At 43.7% G+C, this 16,279-nt stretch overlaps 1 protein-coding gene across 3 annotated transcripts in view; it reads right to left on the bottom strand.

The window, feature by feature from the left end:
- Positions 1–13,047, bottom strand: part of PARD3B (par-3 family cell polarity regulator beta) — a 648,538-nt gene extending 635,491 nt beyond the window's left edge. For 2 of the 3 annotated variants that reach the window (XM_044431728.1, XM_044431729.1), the window contains exon 1: positions 11,917–13,047. In XM_044431728.1, the coding sequence (XP_044287663.1) occupies positions 11,917–12,036 (120 nt within the window). In that variant the 5' untranslated portion in view covers positions 12,037–13,047. The remainder of the gene's footprint in view (positions 1–11,916) is intronic. The other variant, XM_044431731.1, reaches the window with a different exon arrangement.
- Between the last annotated feature and the right edge of the window lie 3,232 nt (positions 13,048–16,279).

The raw sequence follows: 16,279 nt of genomic DNA, 5'->3' as shown, positions 1-16,279 counted from the left end.
CAAGGCCAAACTTGCCTGTTATTCTGGTTATCTTTTGGCTTCCTACTTTAGCATTCCAATCCCCCATGATGATACGGACATCATTTTTTGGTGTTATTTCAACAAGGTGTTGTAGGCCTTCATAGAACTGGTCAATTTCAGCCTCTTCAGCATCAGTGGTCGGGGCATAGACTTGGACTATTGTGATGTTGAATGGTTTGCCTTGGATTGAAACTGAGATCATTCTGTCATTTTGGAGATTGTATTCCAGTACTGCTTTTCCTACTCTTTTATTGACTATGAAGGCTACTCCATTTCTTCTGAGGGATTCTTGCCCGCAGTAGTATACCTGATGGTCATCTGAATTAAATTCACCCATTCTGTCCATTTTAGTTCACTGATCCCTTGTCATCAGTCTTGTCATCTCTTGTTTGACCGCATCCAGCTTACCTTGATTCATAGATCTTACATTCCAGGTTCCTATGCTATATTGTTCTTTACAGCATCAGAACTTAGTTCAGTGGATCACATTCTCAAATAAGTGTGTACAGCCTGGTCGAGAAGACAATAGTTTTCAGTCAGTGCAAGAGAACATTTTTAAATCTCTTTTCTATCAAGATGAAGCTTCCTCTAGTCAGACAGTCAGCACATGTTTGATATGGAAATGCATTTGCAAAGAACATACAAATCCTGCATGGAAAGCTTTGAGAGGCTGCAGAGATTAATGAAATTTTGTTAAGAATGGAACATTAAAGGCAGTGATCTATTTGCACATGGGCAACAACCCACAGTTGTTGAAAATAAGCAGAAGCAAGGATGCATTCTGGTTCCCACGCACCCTCCCATTTCTGCTGTGGTAAGCAACCCAGGGATGCCCAGTCCATCTGTTATTCACATGGCATCCGAACTTGGAACTCTTGGGTGTTGGGGAAAAGCAACCCAGCATTTTAAACCTACCCTTATCATATTGGAAATGGGTGGGCATACAGAAACCAACATAAACACTCACTTCTCATGGTGTAACCAAGTATTTACCCTTCATAGCCAACATAGTGTCTAAATGAATTCTTAGTAATACATGTAGCCTGTTAAGTGTAGATCAACAAACTCCTATGAGGACTAGCCATTATCACATACATCTTTTGCTTTCGGTTCCATACCTTCTTCCTTTAAATACTTACAGCTGTCACATCAGCTTTCCCCAACGTAGTGCCCAACTCCCAAGATTTCTGACCACCGGCCATGCTGGGTAAGGTTGATGTGAACTGAAGTCCCAAACACCTGGAGGGCACTAGGTAGGGAAAGGCAATTATATTGCTACAGATCCATTCGTTTCCTTTAAAGACCAAAGCCCAAGAGACAGTTTTGCAACCAAGATGGCAGGCACCTTAGTCTCTAGGGGAAGACCAATAGGAAATCATTTCCTAAGTGTCTTCCTTCTACAGGGTGAGGGCAAGCATAGGGATCGCTTTCAACCAATGGCTCCTCTGGACTTGGGTAGGTGTGGAGAATTGTTTGCATTATTGCCTTCCAGACACATCTGATGCATAAAATGTGCTTGCAGAAACATTTCCACTTGTTCAGTTCTATTCTTTTATCATAGTTTTCATCAAATGGTTCTCATTATCCAGGTCATTTCTCTACTATTCAGTTCACTGCATTCACACCTTCAACCAAGTCAAAGCTTAAATTTTGAAAAGCAGGGCACATCACAGAGTCAGGACCCACTTCCTACCTGCTGCTAGAGGGCAGTTAAACCATCTGAAAAACTAGTTACTTGGCCAAAAAAGCAAAACATCAGTGCTAGGCTTTTCTGACATGTATTTTTGCAAATTCATGTTCATACGGCTAATCACCTTAGTTTCCTTTAAAAGATTACAAATTCTTTTACAAATATATCCATGCAGCATTAACTCTGCTGGGTGCGTGAAGTCTCATTAATTGGATTACAGGTTGTAGAGCAACCCTCATTCCTTAAAAAAACAAAACCAAAACTAAATAATGAAGACAAAATGATTGTTTAAAGATGAGACTATCAGAGATAAAGGCTTAGAAGAGAACGAAGCATTAGCCACAAGAAAGATGTGGTTGCATCACTGTTAATTTGTTTACATGTGGACATACACAGGTTTTAACCAAGGCTTCTGGTTTAACTTGTTTGTGAATTATCAGCAGACCCTGACCAGCAGACCCTGAACCTGGTTCTTTCCTAACCAGGTTCACTGGAAGCACAGACCCCAGGTTTAGAACTACAGCCATTCAGTACAATCTGCACAGATTTATTTATAAGCAAACTGCACCATTCAGTGGACCTATGTTAAACAAGGACACCGTCCAAGGTGGCTGCCCATAAGTCTCCAAACTCAAAGGATTACAGGAATCCAAAAGAAGACAGGGGAGTGCAGAGGCAAGAATTGCTGACAATCTCTCCTGGCCCTCCAGAACCTTTAGACAGCCCATTTCATTGTAACCAAGTGTAAAGGAATGCATGTTGGACCAGAAAATCCCAACATCAAATATAAGTTGATGGAATCTGAGTTGGTGGTGACTAACCAAGAAAGAGACCTTGGGGCTGCAGTGAACAGTTTGATGAAAATGCTGCCCCAGTGTGCAACTACTGTGAAAAAGGCCAACTCCATGTTACGCATAATTAGGAAAGAAATTGAAAATAAGACCTCCAATGTCATACTGTCCTCATACAAGTTTATAGTGTGGCTGCAGTTAGAACACTGCTGTATAGTGCTAGGCATAGCACCTAAAAAGTATACTATAGCAGTAGAAAAGGGAAATTAGAATAATCAAGGGGCTGCAGAAATATTCCTATGAGGAAAAGTTACAGCAGGTAGCAACCCAAAGATTAAGAAACAAAACACAGCATGTTCAGTTGTTTGCTAGACAAACCCTGGGTTACTGAGAGCCAGTGTGGTGTAGTGATTAAGAGCACAGGTCTGGGGACTCAGGGTTCTAGCCCCTGTACAACCATGGAGTCAACTGAGTGACTCTGGACCAGTCACAGACTCTCAGATTAACCTTCCTCACAGGGTTGTTGTTGTGGGGATAAGACTGAGAGCAGGAGGAGAATGATGGAAGCCACTTTGCATTCTCTGTAAGAAAAACGGTAGAATATAAATCTAATAAAAATTAATAAAGCATTATGAGTCAGGGAATAGTGTTTTAGTGCTGGAAATGATCATGTGAAAGAAAAGCTGCATTACAAGATTGACTTACAGCATTTACATCGCACTGCCAAGAGAACACAACCCCCCTCAAAAACCCACCTAAAAACACCACTAATCACTATTTAAAACAGTAACAAACAACAGTAACAGAGCAGTAAAATCCAAAGACCCAATTCAAACTTAGCAGCCACAGTTCTTCAGCCATAGTAGGTTTCCTAGACTAGGACAGGTTGAAGTGCCATGGGGAGGGGCGGATGCAGTAGAAGAGGCCTACCTCCTTGCAAATACAGTGGTACCTCAGCTCATGACTCTGTTCCTCGACTCTGGTCGCAACCCGAATTGGTCGCGAGCCAAGTCAATTTTTTCCATAAGGCTCAATGTAAATAAGGTTAATACATTCTGTAAATGTTTTTTAATCACAAAAATGTGAAACAAAGAGAAACAAAGTAACCAAGTACAGTACATTAGAGAACACTAACCGAGGTGGGGGGATGTTATTGTCTGGAGGGAGAGTCTGCAATCGTGCGGGGGGGTGGGGGAGATGGCCGCGATCACGCTCATGCAGGGAAGATGGCTACGATCGCGATCATGTTTGTGCAGCAACATGGCTATGATTGTAGCCATCACCCAAAGCAGAGTTCGCAAACTGAGGCAATTTTTTTCTGAAATTTCTGTTCCTGACCTGATTTGGTCGTGAACTGAGGCATTTGTGAGCAGTGGTACCACTGTAAGAAACTCACTTTTTAATAATACAATTTTCCAACTGAGATCAGAACCATGGTGTTCAAGGAGGGGAGATTCAAGCTTTCCCTACCCACTCCACCCTATTTACATCCAGAAATTTCATCCCGGAAGAAGGGTTAAAAAAGGAAAAGAATTCTTCAGGGATACGCATGTTTTGAGGAACATATCATTTGGCCCATTTTATCAAAACTATGGCCATTCTTTTACCAAACAGAGCTTACAAGTAACAGCAGCCACTTCTAAAGAGGTAGCACTTGTTTCACTTCTAGTATACTCTATATGAATCTCCTCAGAGCCATTTTATAAACACTTCTGTACCACCATCCATCACCCTCCCCCACACCCAGTATGAAAACATGCATTTTCAAACCTATCCTAAATATTTGTTCTATAGCATGGGTCCTCAAACTACAGCCCACGGGATGGATCTGACCTGCCATGCCCATTTATCCGGCCCGCGCCACTGCCCGCTCGCCACACGGGCAGGAAGGCAGTGGCTTGCTTGCTCGGAGATGGTTTTGGACTTGCTGGGAGATCTCTGAGCAAGCAAGCCGTCACTGTGTGCACCCGCCACCACCTCACCGGCCCGCGTACCCAGGCACCCCCGCCTCACCGGCCCACGCCGGTCACCACTGGCTTTCAACTGCCCCCCATTGAAAAAGTTTGAGGACCCCTGTTCTATAGCATGCCCAAGTATGGACAGTAACATATGTACATTTTTGAGTGTCTGTATTCCTGTGTGTAAAGAACTTTATAAAGTGTTACTGACTCTCCATAGAGACTTATAAAACACAGATAAAACACTGATTCCAAATGGAATTAAAAAATACGCCTACTAGGAACAAGGTTACAGGTCTACAGGGCACACATATGCTTTTAATTTGATGCTTGGAAAGGCTGGATCAATATAGCAGCCTTACTCTGAGGCACAGAAGGCAACAAAAAGATGTACATGATTAATAATCAAGACACAAAGGAATGAACTAATTATTTCTTAGTCTATGCTTATGGAATGTTTACAGTAAAATGACTTAGTAATGAAAGAATAAACACACAGCATATAAAAGAAACATAGAAACAGAGCAAGTCAGAAGGGACCTCCCGGGCCATCTAGTCTGACCCCCGGCTCCAGCCTGCTCTGCTCACGACATGCTCACCATGTGCATGTCCAGCCTATCTTTGAACACCCTCACCAATGGGGCCTCAACGACCTCTCGTGGAAGTCCATTCCACACCCTCGGGGTCCTGATTGTCAGGAAGTGCTTCCTGGCATCCAAATGGAACCTTGGCTCCCTGAGCTTGGCTCCATTGGAGCGCGTCCTGCCTTCCTCTGCAGGGGAGAACAGTTCCGTACCCATCTCCGTGTGACATCCCCTCACATACCTGTATGTCGCCAACATGTACGTGCATGTATGTGATATTTTGTCTGTGCCTGTTAATCAGTAAAAATAGAGGCAATTCTGTTTAGTTGGAATTTGATTGAAGAGCTTCAACACAGCAAATATACAGAAATGTTGATGCTATAATATCTTTCTTTAAGTCAAGATTCATTGCTTGTTGCATTTCCCGGGCAAGTTTAAAGATAGTCATGACCTCACAAATGTTATCAACCTACTGTTCTTTAGTTGGGTTGTTTTCTTAACATCTCCAGCCCAACTATAATCAGCTGAGGAGATAAGCAGTGCAGGACACAGGATATCTTTCACATTTCAAATTTTAAGACCAGTTATTCAGTCATGTCACCTTTATATGACATGAATTCTCCTTCATGCTGAGATATATACATACACAAAAATATTATTTGTTTTAACATTTCTGTTCACATACAGAGCTTACACTAGTCTGTTTGTGAAGTATCTCCCCTCTCTAGATATCTGATCTGTTTTTTCAGGTCTCTGGAATGTTTGCTTTTGGATTCCATAACTTCTTGCTTCTTTATCAAATAAACTGTAGTTGATGGTTTGCTTTCCCATAGTAATTACCAGTGTCAATTTAGGCTGAGATAAATAACCGGGCACTTCTGTGTTACATACTAATAACTCAAAACATTTATCAAAGGCAGAAGAAGTTGACTCCTCATCTTTTCTCCCCTGAAAATACTGTTTAGGAATAAAGTTTAATTATGCACACCAAACTTCCCCCACACATAACTCAGACGTCACTGTAGACCATTGTTACAGCTATTAATTTGCAGCAAATAAGTACTATAGTGAACGGGACAATACCCAATACTGACTGGAACAGTGAGAAACTAATTTCCTGGACTTTATCCAAGAGCTAAAAGATTACACAAGCCTTTCTAGTTGTCTTAGAGACACCAGTTAAACCAGAACTGGAAGGTAGATTAAAAAAGGAACAGTTACTAGAGTATGCTATTCTATATATGAACAATTCATTGTGATATGATTTTAATTCATGTTAATTAGTATAAAGTGTCAACAGAAAAACTTAGAAGCATTTCCTAAGGCTATTTTTCAATGTCCAACCATCCCTATTGATAGGATACATTGGGAATGAAAGAATAGTCAGCTTGAAGAACAGAAGCATTACTATTAACCAAGAACATGTATCTGTTCTTAGCTAACCTGTAAATCAACCCTACAACACACAGTAGGATAAATAACTTGATAAAGTCAAATTAGCACAAACACTCTCAGTGGAGAATGAAGGCTTTGAGGATCACTTGGGTGAGGATCACATGGGCAGACACTCATAGCATAGCGACAACTTACAAACACAACTCCTCTGCTCTACCAGCAGCACCCCCAGAGCAGCACCTACAGATACTGCTGCACATGGGGGTGCCACCAGGCTCTTGCTGGCTTCCACTGCTCCACCCACTCTCATATGCAAGCCAATGGAGCAATGCCTCTCCTGGCTTGCGGGGGGGGGGGTGGATCTTCAAAGCCAAACAACATTGGAAGGAGAGGAGCAAGCCCTCTCTCAACCAAGGACCCTAAGGGACAAGTCTGGATGGGGAGAGCTGCCCCAGCCACTGTCTGTTTGTTGACAATGCAGCTTTTCTCCTTCTTGGGCCAGAGAACATAGTGATTTTTCTATTTCCCTGAGGTGGGTGAGGACCTATACCGGAAAAAAGTGAGTGGAGAAAGATGAAGCCCATTCACTACTTAGGAGCCTTGGAAAAACAGAAGTGGTATTTCCATCACTCAACTTCTGTCTCCACCTATGCAAATAAATGAAGAAATCATTCCTTTAATTTGCACACAGGAAAAAATGTTTCATGCATTTGTCTCTGTGTGTATTTTCTGTCTGTGCTTACTAAAAGAAAAGCACACACTAAGGGCCACAATCCCATCATCCTCCACAGCAACCATTTTGTGCTCACAGCCACAATACTTCTTTTAAGTGCCAAATGTGCCCCTTGGCCCAAGTAACTATACCAAGTACATTTTCCACTTGCCCTTAAGTCAGCCCAGTATAAGGCTACCACCTCAACAAATGTTCTGAAGTATTGATCACCCCTCATGGATTTGAAAAACATGGTGGAAAGAGACGAACTTGCATTTACAATGTTTAATAAGGAAAGTTAAACCTAGTTGTCATATTGATGAACTCAACTAGAGATAACAGCAAGCTTTGGACTAGATTTTTTGTGTGTTTTATTTTTCCTACTCAAGCTATGTTTTCATGTTGCTTCTACTATAAATGAGTTTGTTCTATTTAATTCAATATTGTCTAACAGCACAGGTTTTGAGCAGGGATCTTTCCCAGCCCTAATACAGGAAATTCTTAACACTGCCAGCCAATTAATCTGAAATGCTTTTTTGAATCATGAACTCTACCATTGAGGTATGGTCCCTCCCAAGTAACAAATACTTCCCATTTGGAGAATTTGAGGAATACTCTCCATTCGGGGAAAACCTTGATTTTCCCGCAGGACAAGTGGAAATGTTTGCCCCATATTAACAAGCAGCACTCTCAGTTGATCAACATTAGTAACCAATAATGATGTAGAAAGCATTCTGTGAATTATGTGTATACCTTACCAACAGAAGGAACCGCATACAGCTTTCAGCCATCCTCAGGAAGAGAAAGAAAAGTTAAGTGATAGTCTGACTAGGGGGTGGGGTACCAGCTCTATCCACCTTCCCACCACACAACATAGTGGTATGACAAGAAATGATGTCGACTGACAACTTCTGAGAATGACCAGAGGAAAGAGCACAGAGCTAGAACTGGGATGGCTACTGAAAAAAATCTCCTTGAGGTGACTGGAAATGGATGACCTTTCGCCACGACAAGGCAGTGTTTCATGAAGGAGGGATGACCCTAACTACTTATAAATGCTTCAAGTTGGGGAAAGATAACCCACGGGTTGGATGACATAGCCTTGCAAATTGGAATGAATGTTCTCGCCCTGGGAATGCTGGGAAATCAACACTGACATAAGTTATATGACATAGATCTTATCTTTCAGATGGCTCTTCTGCTCAGATACGTTTGGATTGTTCCCTAAGCCACGTACCAATGCCATAGGATGAGCTGGAATATCAACTGCATAAAGACTCCTCCACAGAAGCATTACAGGTGAAAATTCATGGCTCCAAAACTAACTTAGCCATAGGAGTATGCTCTTATCCTCCAGACCAGAATGCTCAGTGAGATAGGAAATTAAATCAGGGAGGCCTTCAATGAAGGCCGTACTGCAATAATGGGTGACTTCAACTATCCACACATTGACTGGATAAATGTATGTTTCAGTTATGGCAGAGAGGTTAAATTTTTCAATATCCTAAATGATTGTATCCCTACAGCAGAAGGTTGTGGAACCAACCAAAGGAGAGACATTCCTGGATTTATTCCTTGGTGGGGTTGCCCACAACATAGTACAAGATGTAAATATCCTTGAGACAATAGGAAACAGTGACCATGGAAGTACCAGATTTAATACACAGTTAGGTAAAAGATTGCCAAAGAGGTTGAACACGGTTGTGTTTGACTTTGAAAGAGGAAGCTTCTCAAAATTGAGGAACTGGGAAAGAAGAAGCTGAAGATCAAAATGATGTTTAAATCACTTCAAAGCACTTGGAGATTACTCAAAAACACAATAGTGGCACAGATAATATGTATACCACAAGTGAGAAAAGTCCAGCAAATCACCAGCATGGTTAACATATAGAATCAAGGAAGCTATTAGGGAGCAGAAAGCTTCCTTCAAAAAATGGAAGATTTCCCCAAATGGAAAACAAGAACAAAAATGAACAAAGCTTGCACAAGGTAAATGCAGTCAGATAATAAAAGCAACAAAGAAACACTTTGAGGAACTCATTACTAACAACATCAAGGCAAACAAAGAATTCTTAAAATATATCAAAAGAAAGAAAGCAGCTGAAGAAACAGTTGCACCATTGGACAATAATGGAATTGAAGGAGCACTAAAGGGGGGGAGGCAAGATTGAGGAGAATGCAGAGAAATTGAATGATTTTTTTCTCATCAGTCTTCACAGCGGATTCAGAGTAGATGCATGTCCCTGAATTAGGGGAGACAGTAGTGACAGAATATAAAATTTTCAACCTTACTAACAAAATGAAAGTTGATTAACCACCTGGTCCATATCATATCCAGCCTAAAGAACTCAAACATGAAACTACTGACCTTCTTACCAAAATATTTAATATGACCCTAAATAAGCCCTTGTACCAAAGGACTGGAGAATGGCCAATGTAACACCAATTTTTTTAAAAGGATTGGAGGGAGGTCTCAGAAATTACAGACCAGTTAGCATAACACCTTTTTTATATAGACAGCTTGAATGAATTATAGACTCAAACATACAGAGGGACAAGACTTGAAAAAAAAATCAGCACGGCTTCCACAAGGTGAAGTCTCACCAACTTATTGGGATTTCTTTGACAGAGTCAATTAGCATGTAGACAGGACAATCCAGTAAATATTGCCTACTTGGATTTCCAAAAGGTTTTTGCAAAGGCCCTCACCAAAAGCTGCTGAGCAAAAAAGCAGTCACTGAATTAAAGCAGAAGGGTCCTCTTATGGATCACTAACTGGTTAAAGAACAGAAGACATCAGGTGGGAATCAATGGCAATGACTTCCAAAAGAGAGATGTAACCATTAGAGACCTGCAGTGTCCTGTAGAAGGACCAGTGCTTTTCAACCTATTAATCAATGACCTGCAATTAGGAGTAAATAGTGAAGTGGCCAAGTTAGCTGATACCAGCAAACTATTTAGGATGGTTAAAATCATAGGGCAGTATAAGGAGCACCAAAGGGATCTCTCCAAGTGGGGTAATGGGCACCAAAATTTTAAGGTAGGCAAGTGTAAAGTATTGCATGTTGGGACTAAAAAAATCCTCAATATGCAACGTCCTGATGGGATCTGAGCTAGCAGTGACTGACCAAGAAAGGGATCTTGGGGTAGTAGTGGACAGAAAATGTTGGCCCAGTGTTCAGCTGCTGTGAAAAAAAAGGCAAACTCCATGTTAGGCATAATTAGAAAGGCAATTAAAAAAAATATAACTGCCAAAATCTGACTCCTCCTACAACTGCACTTGGAATATGGCGCTCAATTTTGGACGCCTTACCTGAAAGAGGACACTGAGTTGGAAAAGATACAGAGAAGGGCAACAAAAATGATCGGGGCCTGGAGTGATCCCTTCTGAGGCCTGTTTAGCTAAGAAAAAAAGATGAGTATGGGGAGACATGACAGAGGTGTTTATAATTATGTATGTATGGGGTATAGAAAGTGGAGAGGGAAATATTTTTCTCTCTCTGCCATAATATTTGAACCCAGGGTCATCCCATGAAGCTGACTGGTAGACGGTTTAGAATTCACTGCCATGGGAAATAGTGATTGCTGCCAATTTGGACGACTTTAAAAAGGGGTTAGGCAGATTTATGAGGGAGGAGACTATCAGTGGCTACTAGCCTTGCTGGCTATATGCTACCTCCTCCACCAAAGGTGGCTTGCCTGCATACACCAGTTGCTGAGGACCTTGGGCAGGTGGGAATCATACACCCATTCTGCTTGAGCAAACCTGTCGGCAGCTGGTTTGCCACCATGTGCAGCGAGTGCTGTCTAGATGGACCTTTGGTCTGATCCAGTATGTTTTCTTAAATTCAGGTCTGAGCTCAGAAATGCTCTTGCCCATGACTTTTGCAATCAGCATGGTTCTTCTTGCACCTGGTTTGACTTTGCAGCAGAGGCAGGAAGACATTCTGGGGGACTGAAGGAACCTTAAAGGCAGCAGAAGAGGTGGGGAGGGTAGGAGAAAGGCTCCTTGGCCACCCCGCCTCATTAGCAAAGACAAAAGACATAGATGGCCTATATCTTTTGCAAGATGGAAGAATACCTGAAACACGCTCCTCCTGCCCTCAATTGGATGCCTGTAATTTTCAGAGTATGGACGGTTAAAGGCAGCCGCATTGGATAGAAAATGAAGGAAAGTAATTCAATTGAGTTTGGATTTTGTAGCACAACAAACTCTAGAAGTACAATATTTAAATTAGCTTAAGAGTTTAACTAGTAAATAAATTGGAGCTGTAAATCTGTCCTTTCAATTTTAACAATTCATAAAGATGTATTTGGCACTGCTGTTCAAAATATTTCTCCAACCTTTATTACATTCAATAGTCAATATTGGTTGGGCAACACACACACATCTGGATCACATCAGTCTATGAGTTCCAAGTATGACATTGCTGTTTGTAATGAATATTACATCATTAAAAGTACACCAACCACACACAGATGCTACAGGCTTAAGGAAACTCTACAACATATTCACAAGCAATATTTTTTGCAGGAAAATTGACATGGAACATCAGAATCTCATCTCTCAATTCACTCTGCAGTGTCATTTTTGACAGCAGTCTACCACCTCTCATGTACTTCAAAAGGCCATTCAGCTACTCACAATATGTTTCTCCTTCAAAATATGTATGCATTCAATGGAAAGATGCACCCAATCGTCCTAAACACATAAACTGCACCAGGTGACTTTGTTGGCAGTGTTTTAGCTAAAGTTATTCCTTACCTTTTCTTTGGTTCTCAGGTATCTCTGAAGAGCCTGCTGGGTTAAGTCTCTAACCCGGATCTGTCCATCCTTACAAGGAACCACAATCCCCGTCTTTCCAAAGCAAACCGTCACTTTCATCTCATCCAGATAAAAAGTTTAGATGAGACCCAAAGTTTAAATAATAGAGGTGGGGGAAGTTAAATGATGGCGAAGGGGAACTGCAAACAGCCTTGCTAGCAATGGGGACACGAAAAAATTAAATCGGTCAAAAAGGAAAAATAAAATCACCCCCCAACGGCACGCTGGTATAGGGGGCGCGGGGAGAGGGAAAGGAAAACTGAAAAATTACTCTCAGCGGCAGGTGCTTATGGTGGGCGGGGAGCGGGGGAGAAAACACGAGGAGGAAGTGAAGGTGAAAAGAGGGCCAGAGCTGCTTAGGAAAAAGAAACAGGCCTGAAGGATGAAGGTAGGCAATAAACCAATCAGCCCTAGTCTCTGAGGTATGGAAAACGGTAACAAAGGTCATACACAAGTTTGTAAAGCAGAAGAAGGAGGGATTAAGTCAGGCTGGGTCTACTCTAGGTAATGTAGCAGCCTAAACCCAACTACACACAGCAGAAGAGTGATGGGAAGGAGTTGGGCGAGGGTGAGGGGAGGGGTCGAGGAAGGAAAGCGGGAGGGAGGCCTCTCTCTCATACACACAACACTTAACACAAGAGCGAGATTTATGTCAGAGCTTGAAACAAGAAAACAGGCAGACAACCACGATCCCGGGGCTAGTTAAGAGGGCGGGTCTTCAGTCACCCCTCCCCAACCCTAAAATCTCCTCCACAGGCTGTTCCCCTGAGGCGGCGGGAAAAGCCGGAAGCAAGAGGAGGAAGAGTTCGCTCTCAAGGGAAGAGCGCAGGCCGAGCCTGGGGATACAGCAAACGGAGGCGGTGGCTGCCGTCGTTGCAGCAATCGCAGCTGTCGCTCCTCATGCCCAGGCTGGGCTCAGGAACTGCAGCCGGGCGTTCTCGCTTCCCCGACCCCACACTCTCTCCCTCCCCGACCCCCTATCTGGGGCTGTTGTGGAGGGGGCGCCCTGCTGCCGCCGCAACTCCCGCCTCTTCTCGCGCGCGCGCGCGTTGCCCGGGTCTTTCTTCCCGGCGCGCGGCTCAGCACTCTGGAATGCCGGGCGGGACGGAGCCCTTCCAAAGGTTTAAGTGCTGCGTGTGCGCTGAATCCCCGTTGCTGCTTCCTTGCTGCTCCCACCCCAACAACAGAGCCCTGCCCGGCTCTTAAAGGGGCCGCGGCGCCTCTTGGCCAGCCAGAACCCCTGTTCTTAGAAGGGCATCTAAGAACTCCAGCACAACCCCGGAATCGCTACAACTCTTCTGGCCTTCCCAAGAGAAGGAAGCAGTTAGGGACAGAGCCTTTCGTGCTGTTGTTTAAAGCGCTGTTGTGGTACTAGCAGGGAGATCTTCTGCATGTCTGTTTAGGCAGGAATTAAACCACCGAGTTTAAACCAGAGGAATTGTGGACCAGCGAGATTGTCTCGGGTTGCGATCCTGATCTCAGTGGCTTTCGATACCATCGACCATGGTATCCTTCTGGATAGGCTAGCGGGACTGGGAGTAGGAGGCACTGCTTTGCAGTGGTTCCACTCCTACCTCAACGGCCGATTCCAGAAGGTGGTGCAGGGGGACTTTGGCTCTGCGCCATGGCAATTATGCCATGGAGTACTGCAGGGGTCCATTTTGTCCCCCTTGCTATTCAATATCTACATGAAACCGCTGGGAGAGGTCATCAGGAGGTGTGGGCTGCGGAATCATCAGTATGCTGATGATACCCAGCTCTACCTCTCGTTTTCCACCAATCCAGGTGAGGCAGTGGCTGTACTGAACCAGTAATGGGCTGGATGAGGGCCAATAAACTGAAGCTCAATCCAGATAAGACAGAGGTCCTGTTGGTGGGTGGTTTGGGTTCCTGGGTAGGTGACTTGGACCTTGTCCTGAATGGGGTTGCGCTCCCTCTAAAGGACAGGGTTTGCAGCTTGGGTGTGGTCCTCGACCCAGAGCTGTCTTTGGAAGCTCAAGTGACTGCGGTGGCGAGGAGCACTTTCCTTCAGCTTCAGTTAATCCATCAGCTGCGTCCCTACCTGGAGGATGATTGCCTAGCAACAGTTACTTCCTGATGGTTACTTCCTGATTTGACTTCTGTAATGCACTCTACGTGGGGCTGCCCTTGAAAACAGTCCGGATACTTCAGATGATGCAAAATAGAGCAGCCAGGTTGCTGACGGGGACTGGGTGTTATTCTCATATAACTCCAGTCCTCGACCAGCTTCACTGGCTCCCCATCGAAGTCCAGGCTCAATTCAAGGTGCTGGTTATCACCTATAAAGCCCTTAATGGCTTGGGACCTGGATACCTAAAGGAACACCTACTTCCATATTTGCCCTCCCGCCCCCTGAGATCGGCAGCAGAGGCCCTCCTCTGGGAACCCTCTGTGAAAGACGTTAGGAGGCTAAGTACCCAGAGGAGGTCTTTCTCTGTGATGGCGCCCCACCTGTGGAACATGCTCCCCAGAGGTGTCCACCTGGCACCATTGTTATTTGTTTTTCGGCGCCAGGCTAAGACCTTTTTATTTAAACAATATTTTAACTATTTTTAATATCATCTATAGATTTTTTTTAATTGCAGCCAGGGTGAATCTGGATTTTATGTGCACTATTTGTATGGTGTTTATTTATTGTATGTATGCCGTCCCGAGGCTCATGCGAATGGGACAGCATACAAAAATTCTAAATAATAAATAAATAAATAAATAAAATAGCTGGAGACGCCAGAAACTGACCTTGGGACTTTTGGCAGGCAAAGCACGTTCTTTCCCACCAAGTACAGATGTTTGGTGAAATCCTTGCCACTAGGCAGAATGTGATCCCTGTCATCTCTAATAGGGTCACAAATGGGGGTGGGGAGGGTGGCATTTGGACAGCCACTTCCACATCCATTTATCTTTTAAGTAGCTATGTTGCCCAAGCAGAAGGAATCACGAGTTCTATAGCTCTGGAGCTGCATGCTTATGAGAGTGCATCAGGGTGGCCAAATGCCTGCAAGATGTAGCTTCCTTTGCTTGGTCTGTGTAAGGGGTTCCACACTTCAGTGTTGCATCTTTTGCTGCAATTTGCAAACCAGAGGTGTGCAGCTTTTAGCCATCTAGCAGTTTGAACGTGCAATTGGCCCCAGAAAGCATAGTCAATTGCGAGGACTAGCTATCTAGGCCTTTCATGGATCACTGCCTTGTCGTGGTGAAAGGGGCTTGCATAGCACAATGAAGCTATGAGCTATGCCGTGCAGGGCCACCCAAGACGGACAGGTCATAGCAGAGAGCTCTGACAAAACGTGATCCACTGGAGAAGGAAATGGCAACCCACTCCAGTATCCTTGCCATGAAAACCCCATGGACAGTACCAAAAGGCAAAAAGATATGACGCCGGAAGATGAGCCCCTCAGATCAGAAGGTGTCCAATATGCTACTGGGGAAGAGCAGAGGGCTAGTACTAGTAGCGCCAGAAAGAATGAAGCGACAGGGTCAAAGCCGAAAGGACACTCTGTTGCAGACACTATGCTCAATCCACTTTTTCAGGCTGTCTGATACTGGTTCCTTTGAATTTCTGTGGCTTTTAAAATCTTTTTCACAGTGTTGGTGCATTATATATTATATTTTGTGTGACAGAAATTTATTCTTCCATGTCATTTGTTCAAGTGAAATAAATCAGTACCTATATAAAGTTTCCCATATCTATATGCAACAGTTCATAGCCACAGAGTCCTCAGTGTTATATGCTTCAGTGCGCTATAACAGGGAAATTTTTCCTCTGTTCCATGACTTGATCTAAGCCAGTCAGGGATCATATACTGGAGGTGATGGTGCCACAATAATATAGGTCAATTAAGGATGCAGTCCAGTCAATCTTTGCCTCTGCTCTCCTGCAGCTCTACATACTGGCTAGGTGACTATTTTTGACTACCTAACTTGGGCACTTTTCAGGGAGAGTGAACAAAGCTGGAACAGTGTATCCCCTTCCCATCCCCAAAATGCCTCCCTTCCCCTATCACCAAGGTGGCTTTTCTACTGTGGGGGGCAGCCGGCTCAGTTCTTCCTGTGCCAACTGTAAGGAGGCAGGGGAGGAGGGTCAGAAGTCCTGCCCCATAGCCAGTGTTCAGGAGCCATAGGATCTGCTCTCAAATTGACTATATGCCAATATCACTGAAGGTAAATGAAACTCATTTGAGTAGGAACAATGATTGCTGAACATGGGAGACCTTAGACAATCAGGGATCACCATGAAACTCACAATAGTTTCTGTGCCTCTTTGTACAACAACCCTACAAAT

Source organism: Varanus komodoensis, unplaced genomic scaffold, assembly GCF_004798865.1.
Source record: "Varanus komodoensis strain SLA01 unplaced genomic scaffold, ASM479886v1 scaffold23, whole genome shotgun sequence".
Lineage (NCBI taxonomy): Eukaryota > Metazoa > Chordata > Lepidosauria > Squamata > Varanidae > Varanus > Varanus komodoensis.
Note: the sequence above shows the minus strand (reverse complement) of the source record. Positions and strands in the feature narration are given on the sequence as shown.